The sequence below is a fragment of the Serinus canaria genome, chromosome 1A (assembly GCF_022539315.1).
Source record: "Serinus canaria isolate serCan28SL12 chromosome 1A, serCan2020, whole genome shotgun sequence".
NCBI lineage: Eukaryota > Metazoa > Chordata > Aves > Passeriformes > Fringillidae > Serinus > Serinus canaria.
In genome coordinates this window covers 17,842,255-17,857,764 of record NC_066314.1, presented here as the reverse complement: position 1 = coordinate 17,857,764, position 15,510 = coordinate 17,842,255, and the positions used below count along the sequence as shown (strand labels likewise).

Sequence of the window (15,510 nt, the reverse complement as noted above, 5' to 3'; positions counted from 1 at the left end):
TCTCTATTTCTCCACTATTTTGGCAATACATGCTAACACTATTTGTGTTATAGTGACCAGCCCTGACTCAAAATGCAGAGTTGAAATGGTGAGGCCCTAATAATACTTTAGGCAGTGATTAAAGATCAAGGGGTTGTATGTAGCTGAGGTTGAATGATGTTATTTATTAGTGATTTATTGGGAAGAAGAAGGAGTGGAATAGAATTTTAGGCTTGACAATGTCAGTCAGGTTTATAATATTTTCAGCTCTTATAGGAGAAAAACCCCACCAGTGTGAAGATGTCAAAAGGCATGAGTATGTATGGAAGCTTTTAACTTAAAAGTTTTGTGACCATCCTAGTCATGGGGCTTTGGAGTGGGGGAGAAAGCTATCTTTTTGTATGGCATGTGATCTTTTTGCAGTAGGTTACAGACTTTAAAATTGTTTTAAAGAGCTTGGGACTGGGTTTGTAAACAGGAAGATTTTTATCTATCAGCAGTTGGTTTGAGAACAGCTCCTGAAGAATCTGTTGAAGGAAAAAACTGTGTGTACTTAAAAGCAGGGAACGTGTTTTGGCCCTAACTCAAATCTGCTTTACAGGTGAAATATTTACTAGTTGCAGTCCATACTGCACCATATGAGGCACTAAGAGTTCTGTCATGTTCTTGTCATGTTGTGAAGAATAATGGATTGAGGAAAGTAAAAAAAATACAGGGCTGTCAAACTGCCCACATGCCAAATGTGGAAGATGTGTGCTTTCCTAGCTTTTAAATATAGCTATAGTAGTTAAGTTGATAATATGAGTGTTTCAAATTGCACTGGAAAAAAATTCAGAGAAAACTAATTTTTCTTTCACAATTGCGTTAGTACTTTTGAAGAGAGGTCTAGAGGACATAATCTGTTGCTGTTGCAGAAATTTCCAAAGTGCTGGCACCCCATAGGTGTTAAGTATTGTATTAAAGGTTTTCTTACAAAGTAACATGCTTTTTTTTTTTTAAAATCTGTGACGCATCTTAAATGTTTTTGTTCTCTGGCAGTGGTCTTGCCAACAGTGCTTCTGGAGGGTTTCTAGCAAGGATTTTGTATAGCTGTGTGTACTCAGGGAAGCTGTTATTTAGAAGATCTATTGATCTTCAGGTTAAACTTGTACAAAACTGAGCAGTCCTGTTGAGTAAGAGTGACAGGCTTTTGGTTTTGTTTACTTTTAGTTAAATATATGCATAGAGGGCTGTAGAACCAAAGGTTTTTTCCTTTACCACAATAAAACTATTATTTTAATACGATTATTTGAAGTTCATAGTATTAACTGTTACTCTAATTTTAGGTAAACATTACCAAATGAGGAGAAAAGGAAGATGCCATCGAGTATCGGCAGCAAGGCATTCTTCTTCCCCATGCAGTATTAAGCACTCCCCGACACGAGAAACCTTGACATATGCTCAAGCTCAAAGGATGGTTGAAATAGAAATTGAAGGTCGCCTGCATAGGATCAGTATCTTTGATCCTTTAGAAATTATATTAGAAGATGATCTTACTGCCCAGGAAATGAGTGAATGCAACAGCAATAAAGAAAATAGTGAAAGGCCACCAGTTTGTCTAAGAAGCAAACGCCATAAAAATAACAAAGTGAAAAAGAAAAATGAAGCTCTTCCGAGCTCACATGGTATACCTGCTACAACAGCTCCTCTTCCAGAACCAAAAGTACGGATTGTTGAATACAGTCCCCCTTCAGCTCCTCGGAGACCTCCAATTTATTACAAATTTATTGAGAAGTCAGCAGAAGAACTTGATAACGAAGTTGAGTATGACATGGATGAAGAAGATTATGCATGGTTAGAATTGATCAATGATAAGCGGAAAAGTGATGGAGTGTCTGTTGTTTCCCAAAATATGTTTGAATTCCTTATGGATAGGTTTGAAAAAGAGTCTTATTGTGAGAACCAAAAACAGGGTGATCATCAGTCTTTAATTGATGAAGATGCAGTGTGTTGTATATGCATGGATGGTGAATGTCAGAACAGCAATGTGATCCTGTTTTGTGATATGTGTAATTTAGCAGTACATCAGGAATGCTATGGGGTGCCATATATACCTGAGGGCCAGTGGCTCTGCAGACACTGTTTGCAGTCCCGCTCTCGGCCTGTAGACTGTGTGCTGTGCCCAAACAAGGGAGGTGCCTTTAAAAAGACAGATGATGATCGTTGGGGACACGTGGTGTGTGCTCTGTGGATTCCAGAAGTTGGATTTGCCAATACGGTTTTTATTGAGCCAATTGATGGTGTCAGGAACATTCCCCCAGCCAGATGGAAGTTAACATGCTACCTCTGTAAACAGAAAGGTGTTGGTGCCTGCATCCAGTGCCACAAAGCAAACTGCTATACTGCATTCCATGTGACGTGTGCTCAAAAGGCTGGTCTGTATATGAAAATGGAACCTGTGAAAGAACTAACTGGCAGTGGAACAACATTCTCTGTGAAAAAGACTGCCTATTGCGATGTACATACTCCACCAGGTTGCACACGGAGACCACTCAATATTTATGGAGAACCTGAAATCAAAAACGGTGTTTGCAGAAAGGAGGGATCAGTCAGAACTGCTAGGTCTACATCAAAAATCAGGAAAAAGACAAAAAAAGCCAAGAAAACAGTGGTTGAACCCTGTACAGTTATGCCAACAGTATCTGCTCCTTATATTCCCCCCCAGAGGTAAGCAAACCATCAAAATATGAGAAACTTTTACTTTATTTAATCTGCTTAATTTTCAACCTGTGCTATTAGATGCCACCTTGAAGTTTTTGTATGTTTTTTTACGTGCTTTCCTTAAAGACCTTTTTTCAGAGAACTACTGTTAATAAAGTACGTGCACTTCTGTGGAGTTGCATTAAAAATGCAGTAACTTCCTCAGAGACTTTACTAAGTGGTCAAGTGATCTGTCTTGTCCTCAGAACGTTTGGTTTGAGTTTTTTTGTCAGACTAAGTTATGTTGTGTTTTCACTTGTCATCCATTGTACTTTGAAAAATTAACTGCTGAATTCTGAATAGTAGATGCAGCTGATCTTCATATTAAGGAAAAAAGCCAAGCTCAAAGTTGGCTTTATTTGTAATTTTGGATCCTGAGCTTATTTTTCTAATTTTAAGAGATCCAAAATGAAAATTACAATTCTGTATATAAGTTCTGAATCTCGTTCATCTCACATAAATTAAGAATAAACTTGGAGTGTAATATCTATGTAAGTTTTACAAAAACCTTCAAGGAAGTGTTTTCCTTGTGTAGGAGAATAACTTCTCCAGAGGTGTTTCTGAAATTTATGTTTGTATGTTTACAACACTAGTATATTTGTTTACCTCTTGAATTAAATTCTTACTAATTTAAGAGCAGTAGTTTGGAAAGTTTCTCAAATAGGCACCAGTTTCATGTGCAGGCTCATTTCCTGTCCTGTGACTGGACTGAATGCACAGAAGTGAGGGCTTTTAATATAATGCGATGGCTTTTAAATAGCTGACTCATAAGTCTCAGGTAGGGAGCAATTAAAGGTGGTGGTTAAATAAATCTAAATAAATATGTGTTTAGAGACTGCAGTTCTTTCCTGTAATAGCTTTTGTTAATGTAAGAAGCTACTTATTGACTGACTTTGACAAACAGCCTTCAGCTCCTGTGCAATGTTTACAAACATCAGATTGATTGCTGTGTTCTGTGTTAGGATTGGCTTGGTAAAATGGTTTTTTTGTTTAGTGATGCACTGCAGAAAAACTTTAGTTGACAGTAGGCAACTAATACTGCTATTTAAACAGGAACAACTGTCCATGGAAGGGAGAAGTTGGTGTAAAATAATTTGGCTTTCTCTTAATTAGGATAATCCTAATTGATAGTGTAGTGATTTTTTGTTTTGCTTTTTTTGGAACACTGTAAGAAAGAACATGAACTAAGAGTTGAGGGTTAGAAAGTATGTTCTTTGTTGTGCCTCTGGCAGCTCATTCCATTGGCAACTTTTAAAAAAACCAGACCCTAAGAAGGTGCTATCATCAGATGGCTTTTTTAAAAATAGCCATTAGATGACAGGAGCAAAAATACAAGACATTTGATTCTTTTTTTTCATGTTAATGATTGACTTTCTTTCCAAGACTGCAGAGAAATTCAGCATTCTTCTATTTATGCATCTCTTCATATTTCTAGAAAGAGGTACAATTCCTATACCGTATGTCATAAGTGTACAAAATGTACAGTTTAAAGGTACTCTAAAGTTGAGCTTTATTACAAATTGCTTGTCTTTGGCTGAGAGAGACCCTTGCTTAAGCACTCTTTGTAACGTGAACGTGTTCTGTCCTTGAAAACTGATCCCTGAATTAAAAGTGAAACAAATGAGTATATTAAAAGGAAAAGTGATTACACTGCAGACCCAAATCTCTAGTATTAGAACCAAAGTTGTCCTGTTTTCTTTGGCTGTTCTTCAATTTTTGTCTGTTTAGGAAACACTCTTGTGTTTCTGTAGAAATTAAGTACATGCCCATAAAGTATTAAAAAATTATTTGGTTCATTTCACAGTAGTCTTCATTTATATTACTCTTTTTCTCTAATCTGTTTTTTAAATACTCTTTTTTTTCCCTTGGAGCTGAAGCATGATTTTTCAGAGGCCTTGAGGAAGAGCAAATAAGCTATTGAAGTTATTAGAGATTGAATATATACACTCCATGTTTAAACACTAGTGCTTTTTTATCTGAAGAGTTTGATTTTAGTATGTTTTCAGCATCTCTGGAAATTGAGGCACACATGGAGATGCTTGGTTTGGATTGCTTTCTTAATACCTAGGCTGTATGCCTCCTCAGCATATTGCTGGATCCTCAGAGTTGGTAGTTGGAAGAGTGTACAAATATGAAGATCATAGTGGAGGAAAGTACGTGCTGGATGCAGCCCCTGAGTACATCTGGTGAAGCTTGAGGAAACCCATCTTGGAATTTATGTTCAGTTTAAGGAGAAGGATTTGTATCCTTTTCTGGATAGTGAGAGTATATGAATGACTAGGCATTTTAGTAACACAATTTTTAATAATTCTGTTTTCCAAAGCAATTATCCTAATGTTCAGGATGTTTTAAAAAGACTGGGTGTGGAACAGCATACTTGATAATTTCAACACAACTTTTGCCGCTTACGAATTTCTGGATCAGCTTTCCTTAGGTTGAGTTTCTGTGCTACTGCCTTGAATGACTTCAATCAGAATTTCTTACACAGATCTCATATTCTGAGCTTTTTGCTTAATTATCTAGTGTCATTCTCTAGGTCATTTATAATCTAATTATATGATCTCTCAGAATTTCATCAGTGAACTACTGATTTAGGGGTGCAGATCAGAAGTTGCTAACTATTGATCCATTGACAATAGGAGATAAATGCTTACCTCCCCTGCCTCTTTTTTTTTTCTTTTTTTTTTTGTAATTTATTTTTAATGCTGGGCCTCTATCTGTCCTGTTGCCTAGGTAGTTTGGAAAGCCTATACCTGAGTATCTACTTGCAAAGGTGCAGTAGTGCACCTTTGCAAGTAGATACTCAGGTATGCCACCTTTAAGGTGGTTTCAGTTTTCAGTGCTGTCAGTATTGACTTGTAACTTGCTTAACACTGGTAATAATGTATGGGACTAACAGGGACTTCTTACGCCTGGAGGATGCATGTCAGACCTGGCTACAGAGATGGGTGGTTTCTTTACTTGAAAGTTCCATTCAGTTCTTATTGAAATACCAAACTCTTGAACGTGGTGGCTTACACTGTACTGTTCATACTCATGAGCTTTATTTATTTGCTTGGTTTTGGTGGGCTTTGTTGTTTGTTTTTTGGGTTTTTTGATTGTTTAAAGGTAGAAATGGGGATCGTCTAAAAGTTGTGTTCCTGGGAAGTTCCAAAGCAGCTGTGCTATGTAGGGAGGAGAGTGGGAAAGGACATCTAAAACTTTTCCACTGTATGGGAGGGACAGACAGTACCTGCTCCTCTTGGCAAATGGAAGAAAGTAGCCTCTCACTGCCACCAGCTAGTTTGGCTGAAGAAAATGGCAAATTTGTTCTTAAAGTATAGTATATGTCATTAGGGATTTGTAATGGTTGAATTTTTCTTAGCAGAGAGATCCCCCCCCCAAAAAAAAAAAAACCAAAAACCACAAACCGAAAGCTAGGTCCAGAATTTTCATGTAAAGAAATCCTAACTTTTACGGTTGTCTTGGCAATCTAAATCTAGCTGCTTCTCTCTGTCAGTTATCTTGCCCTGACTCTGTGCTCAATTTCTTGTGGGTTTTTTTGGTTTTGTTTTTTTTTTTTTTTTTAATCCGCTGCTGCTCATTCTTGTCCTTTATAACTGTTACCTTATTCAGCAAGCAGGACTGGTATTTGAAGCAGAAGTGTTACAATGTTAGCTGGGAAAACTACATGGTTTCTCTTAAGTGGCCGATTTTCTAGTACAAATAGCATTGGTTTTGTGTAGCCTCTTGATTTTATATGTCAAAAGAGGCATTTAAAAAATGTTTGCTTGTTAGCCAGTGTCAATATTCACATTATGTAAAACTGCTGTGAAACTACGATATTGTAGCTATATACTTGGAGGGAAATAGAATGTTATATGAAATATTTAATCTACAGTATTTTAAAAGTGTACACTGAGATACAGTATAATTTGCTTTATTAAAATGCCATTCGTGCAAGTACTGCTCTATTAAATATAAGCTGGCATTAAAAGCATATAAATATTTGCTTTCATCTTTAGTTTCTCTTTCTGCAAACATTGCATGTTTGTTATGTCTGAAATTAAGAAAACATTTGAAATGCAATACTTGTATAGAAAGCAAAGAATAAGTAAAAAAGCCCCACTTTTATTAGAAGTAGAAACACTGTATGTTTTTCCATGAGGTGTGTTGCATCATTAATGTTAGAAGAAAATTATAAAACTGTTATGAAAGTAAGGTAAGTAATAGATGACAACTGAGAGTAAAAATTGCTGAGACGCTTACAAAAACATTTTCAGCTCTTCTGATGGATCAGCATTTATGTGCCCCATCTTAACTGATTTCTCTGTGTTGAGCTTTGGTTTTATTAGGAGGAATACTGTGCCTGGTAGTAAGCTGGATTTCTGTTACTGTGTCTCAAGGCAAAACCAGTATTTTCTTTTGGTTTATAATTTACCCTGTTGAACTATCCTGAGCTTTCTTGCCAAGTAATTAAATGTAGTCCTGTTATCTTAACACAGTAATATTAATTGTCTCTGAAAGGAAGTATGGACCAGAAACAAAAAACAAAAACAAAGAAACAGAAAGTGTTGAAGTGCAGTGTAAGGGAAAAGGAACATTAACAGAGCCTTCAAAACACTGTTAGTCTGCATTCACAGATAATGCTTCTTATTCATAGATGTAGCTTGTGGATTTCTTATGGGGATTTTTTAAAACGTTTTTTAGGTTACTCTGTTTTTTTTTTTTAATATGTTCAGAAAGTTTTCAAGATGGGGGGAAAGAACAAGAAATGGGGCTTAAAATTTAGCATAAAAAAAGCTATTGAAAAATACTGCTGGGGCCAGCATTGCAAAGAACTTGGAAGCTGAATAAATCCAGACCAGTGTCTGTTAGCTCTTTATCCTTGAATATACATGTATGTGTAATTTACAGAATTGTGTGAAAATGCTTATTTTAATTCCAGGGGAGGTAGGTATGCCTTATGACTGTACCTAATACTTGGATCATAGAATCACCTGAGGGGAATTCCAGAAATCTTCAACTGCTGATGTTTCTTGTCTTGTCACATTGTTTGAAATGTTTCTTGTTCATGTGGAAACTACTTCTGATGTCATGCTGATCTTTTTGCTTAAATAAAAAAGTAATTTTCCCTAAATTAAAAAAGCTACTGTGGTGTTCACTAGTTTTGCCTCAGCTGTATTTAAAAAAAGTAAAGGTAACTTTAGAGCATCATTTTGAAGCTAGTTCATCTTGACACTGGCTTATTAAATAAGGATTAATTAATGTGTTCAAAGAAGTGTAACTTATTTAGTAAATTGTAAAAGTAGATTTTGAGTAAAAATAGTACAGTTTTTTCTTTGGTTTATTTTATGTGTACAAGGCCAAGAAGCTTAAAGCAAATTAATATGTTACATCTTTAACAGTGTTTTCTTACCTCTTCAGTTGACTGTTCTACTTTTCCTGTCCAAGAAAAATTTTACACGCCACTTCCTCAAATAGAAAAATAGGGGGTTCACAGTCATGTAAGCAAGACAAAGTACTTCCTACATGTGCATTCAAAATCAAATACTATTTAAATACTGGTAGATGTTGAATAAAGAATAGGAACCTGGAGAGACTTTCAGGCTTCAGAACATCTATCAGTAGATTAAATATAGACTGTTAGACTTTCAGCCTAGGAGAGGAAAATTCAGTAGCTAGACTTCTAAACCATAACAGTCCAAAAGGAGGAAAACCTGCACAGTACTTCTAATTAAGAAAGTGTATTTGTTGCCAGTAGATTCTGCAGACTTGTGTTGTAGAAGTTTAAATGAAATATTTTTCAGTCTTTCCAGGATTTGATATGCATTCTGTTAGGCATCTGTCTTACTTCTGCTTGGTATTAAAGGAATGTTATCCTTTTTCTACAGGAAATAAAGATATGCAGGTGGATTCTGATTTTCACATTGTTATTCTTTGCCTGTGTTGTCTTTCAAGTTGGTCAGAACAGTTTGAGAGGTTTTTTATTTTTAAGTTAGTAAGTCATATAGTAAGTTTTATCTTTTATTGAGGAATAGGATAACAAAGTTGTGGTTTTTCACTGTTAAAAAAAAATGTATTGAATGACAAGTTTTACAAACACTTTCATAAGCAGTTGCTACCACAGGTTTCCATGAGAAGAGTAGAGAGAGTTTCATCTGTCCAGGTGGGCATTCTGGTCTTCAAAAACTGAAGGTTTTGGATTTTGAGCTAGGAGGAGTAGTTGGTAAGGCTCCAGAATTAATTTCAATTCCCCCAAAAAATTCTTCCTAGCTTTTTATTCTAGTTTTTTGCTAATTGTCTGCAAGTAAGTGTCACTGGAATTACTATAATTATCTGTAGAGAAGTCTTGTGTCTTTCCTGCTTCCTACAAGTCTCAGTACATTTTGTGGAACTTTGCTGAACAAGGCTTGAAAATTCAAGTGTTCTGGAAACTCAGTTTACTTTATTGCAACTTGTTCAATAAATTTTTTTAACATTTTTTTCTGACAGATTTTTAAACATCTGCAGTCTTTGTGGGGCAAAAGAAGGGTATTTTATTTGCTCTGTAAACTGGAACATATTTTGATTGTTAATGGTTATTAGCATAGGTCAAGAGAAACTGCTATGTTAGTGATACTGAATGAAATGTTACAGGGTATAATACAGTTTTCCTGTGTTGTGTGTGCCTTTAGTAGTGCTATGCTGGATAAAGGACAATGCAAAATAACAAACTGATAAAACTGTAGACTCAGGACAGGTATGGTAATTAAAATACTAGGATTCATTCACGTTCAAAAATTGCTTAGTTTTAATGGATAGTGGTCTTCCTTTGGGTGTTTGATTAATACAGATTTCCATATTGAGTTCCTTGTGCTTGAGTTACTATAGTAATGTTGTCAAAATCACATACTTGCTCAAGAAAATCTTCTCTCCAGTTTATATTTCAAAAGCTTAAGAATCTTGAGGTATTGTAATACTGAAATAATACCTGTAGAATTAAAAAGCATATATGGTCTGTGCAGTGGTTAGTAAAGATTGATAGAAAAGTGGCTGATTATCTCTCATTGCCAAAAATACTGGTTTCACTTTTCCCTGTAACCAGTTGCCATAGTTGCCACAGTGATATGTAACTGAAACTGGGAGAGCAAGTCATGAGTGAAAGAAGGCAGCTGTGAGATCTGCTAATATGTTAAAAGCACATTTCTTACATTGACAAAATTTATTTTATGCATTTCTGTAAAAGGTGAGGGAGCAAGGACTGAGTAACACACTCAGCTCTCTGAATGCATTGACCAGTGCATTAAGTGTGTCATCCTTTACAGGGTAGATTATCCATCCACTCTCTCCATGTGGGGAGACTGTTGGTGCTATTTCAAAGGTTTGGTTCAAAGGGGACTTTTGCCTATTTAAAGACAAGCAGGGAACCGTGTGATATCCCCATTTGTATTGCACATCAGTGTTTTACAGGGCTGGGGAAAGGAAGTAGTTGGCTGTGGCACAATTAAAACAGCTCTGAAAAATGTTTTTGTCATCTGTGTAGTTTTGGCATGTAGCTCTAAAAAAACAAAAACAAGAATCAGTATGACTGCTAGTGCTAAAACATCAAAAGGCTGCAGTGGTCATCAGCTTGAAACCTAATGCTTCTTTTATGAGACCAGCTAGAGAGTAGCAGTCACTGAGTATCATTGGAACAGTCACCTTTTTAAGAATTTTAAGAATTTTTAAATTCCTCTATCAATGTACTTTGTTTTAAATAACTGGTAAGTTGAGGGAAAAGTATGGGTTTTTTTTCTCCCAGTAGCTGGTATGCTTGACTTGCCTTTAGGAAATAATACAGAAAGCTGTTCTTTTTTGATGTGCTTCTACTGCAAAAAGTGCTAGTGTGAACAGATACCTTAGCAAAAAAATGCCTTTGCTGAGGTATTTTCTGTTGTTCTGGGAGGTGCCCCAACTTCTCGAAGCCTTACCTCTGCACTGGGGATTTATCAGTGTACTGCAGCAATTAATCCTGTCATGTACAAGTCAGATCCTGGATTGTGAAGTCTTTCACAAAATGGTGAACAGCCCTCCCTTACCTAGCCCAAATACATGTTTTTTTTTTTTTTTTTAATCTTCAGCGGGGGGGGGTTTATTACATCTTTGTTGGGAAAAAAAGGGAAGTAAAATGTATGGAAAATTCATTTAGCTGCTGGGAGCTTCAAAATCAGTACCCAGTCTGTGCATTTTACAGAGCTCTACAGCAACGTTGTCTCATTTCCCCAAAATAGTTGTATTGCCCATCAAAATTTGAGGTGCTTGGGACAGTAAAAGTGCCTGGAAGTATCAGACTAAGCAAAAGGATGGTTGAAGAGGTGTCATATAGGTAGTGGGTAGTTAGAGTCTAACAGCAGATGTTACATTCTGCTAGCACTAAGTTCACAGTGTAGAGGCTGTATAGATACCTGCTACATGAAGAGCTTCAGAGCTCTGTATTTTGACAAGTATATAGCTGATACCCATGTGTGTTGTTTAAATGAAATACTTGGTTTAGTTTAGAGGGGACGGCACAGATGAGTAATTTCCAACTACTTTTTAAGTAGTCTCTGCACTCCAAATTACCTTTTGTCTATTTATATTTATAAAGTTGGAGAGTGTCTTCTGTGAACATCTTTCTTTAGCTTCTTTTAACACTGCTATTATATATGAATAGAATGGTTTGTTATGTGAATTGGCAAATGTACTTAAAGCTGTAGTTAAAGATGTTTGCTTCGTCTTGCCACATCTGATGGGCACAAAGCCAAGGCACCTTTCTTCATATTATGATTCTCTGATCTTTCCAAATAGCTGTGTATTTGGCTGTGCTTTTTTTGACTTGGTTCAGTAGGTTTTACCATTTCCAAGAGATTTGTGAAAGCAATTATTTGACTTGATTGCATTCTATAATTAATTGTAATTATGCTATTTGAAGTATAGTAATGTCACATCTGTTTTCTAACTTCTGTTTTGCTGCAATTTCAAGATATTGTAGCCACAAACAGCTGAAGATTTGTTTCAGATAAGCTTTGTTTTTAATATGTTTTCAGAAGCCACTGTCATGTTTGAGACTTGGTCATCTATTTAACATGTCATTATTTGAAAAATAGGAATCAATATTTTTTTGTGTGAGGTTCATAATGCACTTTCCTTGAGTATTTGTAAAAGAGTATATTCATAGAGAATTTACATTTGTTAAAAAGCAACTTTGGAGAAAATACTGATTAATTTTGATTGAAATATTTTGTTAATTGTTTACATCGTCCTCACATCTTCTCTGTTTGGTTATTTTCTTGTATGTCTGAGGTAAAATAATAATTGTTCCCATGTTTTATGTTTTTTGTTTGGTTTATTTGTCAGAAATTTAATATTAATAGAGTAATACAAGGCTTTCATTGCATGTTTTTATGGGAGGAGCTTGAAGATGTATTGTCTGTAAAATAAACTACTAATCTTTCTGTAGTTGGCAACAAATGATCTGATGATTGCCATAGTGATTTGGATCTTTTTATCTGATTTCTTTTTCAATTTGAAAATCATTCTATGCAAAGTGCACATAAAGCTTTATTCTCAGCCCTCGTCTGGGATTGCTCTTCTGATAATGATTACAAAAAAATTTATTCCCTTTAGCTTTATCAAGTGTGTTAATGTATTTGGTAGAACCTGCAGTGTCAAGCAGATGTATTTGTTGTAATTTACTGCTCAGAAGTAATTGTACTGGAAGGGATCTTACTGAAAGAAGTTAGTAACATAGTGATTATTTCTGGTTTTACAGTATACATTCATATGTATGCGATATTTAATTTCCATAGATAAATATGTTTTATGCTTTGCTGTGAAAAATACAATATCAGTTTTTCCATGTTTTAGATTAAATAAGATTATGAATCAGGTGGCCATTCAGCGAAAGAAGCATTTTGTTGAACGAGTGCACAGTTACTGGTTGCTCAAAAGACTGTCTAGGAATGGTGTTCCACTCTTGAGAAGGCTGCAATCCAGTTTACAGTCACAAAGAAACACACAACAGGTATGTGACATACTTTTTATTTATAAGAAGATACTGGAAATTTTCTATTTTATTAAATTAAAAATAAACTAGGAAGCCTAGCACAAAGTAAAAGCTTTTTTATACTCATGACTAAATAAATTATTTACTCTATTCTGAAGTGATATTACCTATTTTGGCAGTTGGGAATTATCTTGTACTTTTTAATATGTAAGATATAAAAAAAATTGTGCAGCTTTTTCTTCTGTTTTTCTGAATTGTTTCACAAATACTGTCATCACAAATATCATAATGCCATTATTCATTTGTAAGTGTTGTAGTTTTTTGTAACCCATTAATCAATGTGCTGTCAGATAAAAAATAAAAGTTATTTTAAATTCATTAAAAGATGCAAAGCAGATGTCTTATTTGACACTTGAAAAAAAATATGGATTTTACAGGGTAAAGGGTTAGACAGCTAGTTTACAGTTTTCAAATTCAGATCTGTATTGCCCATCTTGTTCAGTAATAACAAAATGCTAGTTGTTGATGAAGTTCAAAGAACTGTTTCAGCTTCTGGTTTTGCTTTTGATACAGTTAAGTGGGATTATAGAAAAGCATAAGTTTAGTTGTACACTCCTATTAACAAGTTGCTGAAAAACATCAAAGCAGCAACTCCAGGTGGTCCATTTTCGTTTCAAGTTACTGGATAGCTTAAAAAATAATTAAAACTTCTGAATTGCGTGGATCCATGCATGTAGACTTTGAAATGCTACGAAGCATCATGATGTGGAAACTTTTACTGCATCCCAGTTACCTTTTTTAATGGAATGGAATGTGTAGGTGGGTGTGTTCTTTCCATTCTCTGGGCACTTGACTTCCTGTAAAATAGCTTCTAAAATGTCAGAATTAATTTTATAATAATTTACTTTTATTAAATTGAATTTTTCCCCCTCTGAAGTGGAACTGTTATTTTTGTTAGAATTGTATTTCTGTTTGCTGATTAAGTCATTGATTGATGTCATAAAAAATACCGTGGTCAACACTGCTTCCTAAGTATTTGATCTGTCATGTTTCTGTGTGTTTATTTTTTTAGCTTTTCTTCTGGAAAAATTAATTAATAATTTCCAGAATAATTGAGATTGGAAAGGACCTCTGGAGGTGATCTGGAGGTCATTGTTGGATACAACACCACTGCTCAAGCAGAGCCACTTAGCTGTCCAGCACCATATCCAGTTGGCTTTTGAGTTATTTCCAAGGGTAGAAACTGCACAACCTCTCTGGGCAGCTGTGTCAGTGCTTGGTCACCCTTACAGTTTAGAAAAAAACCATGAGTCTTCTGATGTCTGTTCTTACTTTGTGCCCATTGCCACTTGTGTTGTCACTGGGCACCACTGAATGGAGCCTGGCTCTATCTTCTTAGGAAGAGGAGAGCCTCCTCCCTTCAGGTATTTCTGTGTATTGGTGGGATTTCTGCCCCTGAGCCTTTTCTCCTCTGGACTAAACAGTTCGAGCTGTCTCAGCCTTTCCTCATAGCTGAGATTCTCAAATTTCAGTTACATGGACTCCTTTTAGGTGAAGTCAGCATTGAATATAAATCAACCACTTGTTTATCTTGTTTTCATTGTTTCTATATTACTCCATTTTGAAATTTGATTAATCTTCTACTTCTGCATGAGAGGTTCTGAAGAGTGATACCTGGCAGTGTACCTAATTAGTGTTACCTAATAACAGTTGAAATTAATTTATCCTGACAATAAACTTCTTTTTAAATGAGCTTGAGTCCTTATAAAATACTAAAGGCAAGCACAGAAGTGTGGTGCTATGGTGGCAGTATAGAACTAGACCATTGTTGATGTCTGAAAAATTACACAAGCCACTTTTCTTGTGGGATGGCATGAAACTGGTTCAGCATTACTGTATATTTAAATAATGACCATCACAATACAGCTGTTATTGTAATTGATGTTTGATTAAAATAAAATAGGCCTTTGATATGAGCATTTTAAAATTAAATTGCCTGTTTACCCTTTGGTACGAACAGCAGTTCTTTACTTTCTTTTCCAAATTGAGAATGATTCTTAAATAAGGAAACAATATATTCTAAATAAATTGGAAGCTATTTATATTGGTCTGTTTAAAAGTTTATTCTTTTGAAAAGTAAAATCTAGTTTCAAGGTGAGCTGAGTATTAAATGAGTCTGTTGATGAAAAATTTGTAGTTAGTGCTTTTCAGTGAGTAGCAAGTGTCCTGTGTATGACATTGTGTCTTTTCCAGAGCACTTTCAATGCTATTTATTAAAGCAGTCATAACTGCAAGGCAATATCTGTGTTTTGTTACTCCAAAGTATAAACCAATTTGTAATCAAGACAATAAACAGCAATGGCATAGCTGTTGTGAGAACACTTCAAAATTTTTTAGATAGGCATGATTATTTTGTTCATTTCAGTCCAGATGGGAAAATTTTTGTTTATTTTATGTGAGGGGTCAGAATATCAAGAAACCTACATAGATTTTTCAGTTAAACAAATATAAGCAGTGATGTAATAAGATTCAGGGCTTTTTTTAAAATGTTATTTAAACAGAAAAGAAGTGTTATAATGACTAACCAAAACCCTGAAAATGGTTTCAGGATGTGTGGTGGAAAGTGGTTTTGATCCCTCCCTGTTAGGTTACTAGAACAAATTTGACAAAGGGAGAAGTTTTCATGATCTAGGCTTACTTCCTAATAAATGTGTTTCAGAGTTCAGTTATGGTATGGTTTTGAAGATCTAAGAGTTTTAAACCAGGCTAAAGGACCTGGACTGCCTCACCATTTGCAGGAGCAAGGA

At 35.3% G+C, this 15,510-nt stretch overlaps 2 protein-coding genes across 13 annotated transcripts in view; one reads left to right on the top strand and one right to left on the bottom strand.

Moving 5' to 3' along the window:
• ZBED4 (zinc finger BED-type containing 4) overlaps positions 1 to 15,510 on the bottom strand; it is a 914,269-nt gene that overhangs the window by 39,312 nt on the left and 859,447 nt on the right. The gene's annotated exons all lie outside the window — the stretch shown is intronic.
• The window catches only part of BRD1 (bromodomain containing 1), a 66,611-nt gene that overhangs the window by 13,312 nt on the left and 37,789 nt on the right, over positions 1 to 15,510 (top strand). For all 12 annotated transcript variants that reach the window (XM_050988027.1, XM_050988026.1, XM_050988025.1 and 9 more), the window contains 2 exons: positions 1,305 to 2,685; positions 12,565 to 12,721. In XM_050988027.1, the coding sequence (XP_050843984.1) occupies positions 1,319 to 2,685; positions 12,565 to 12,721 (1,524 nt within the window). In that variant the 5' untranslated portion in view covers positions 1,305 to 1,318. Of the gene's footprint in view, positions 1 to 1,304; positions 2,686 to 12,564; positions 12,722 to 15,510 lie in introns of those variants that run through there.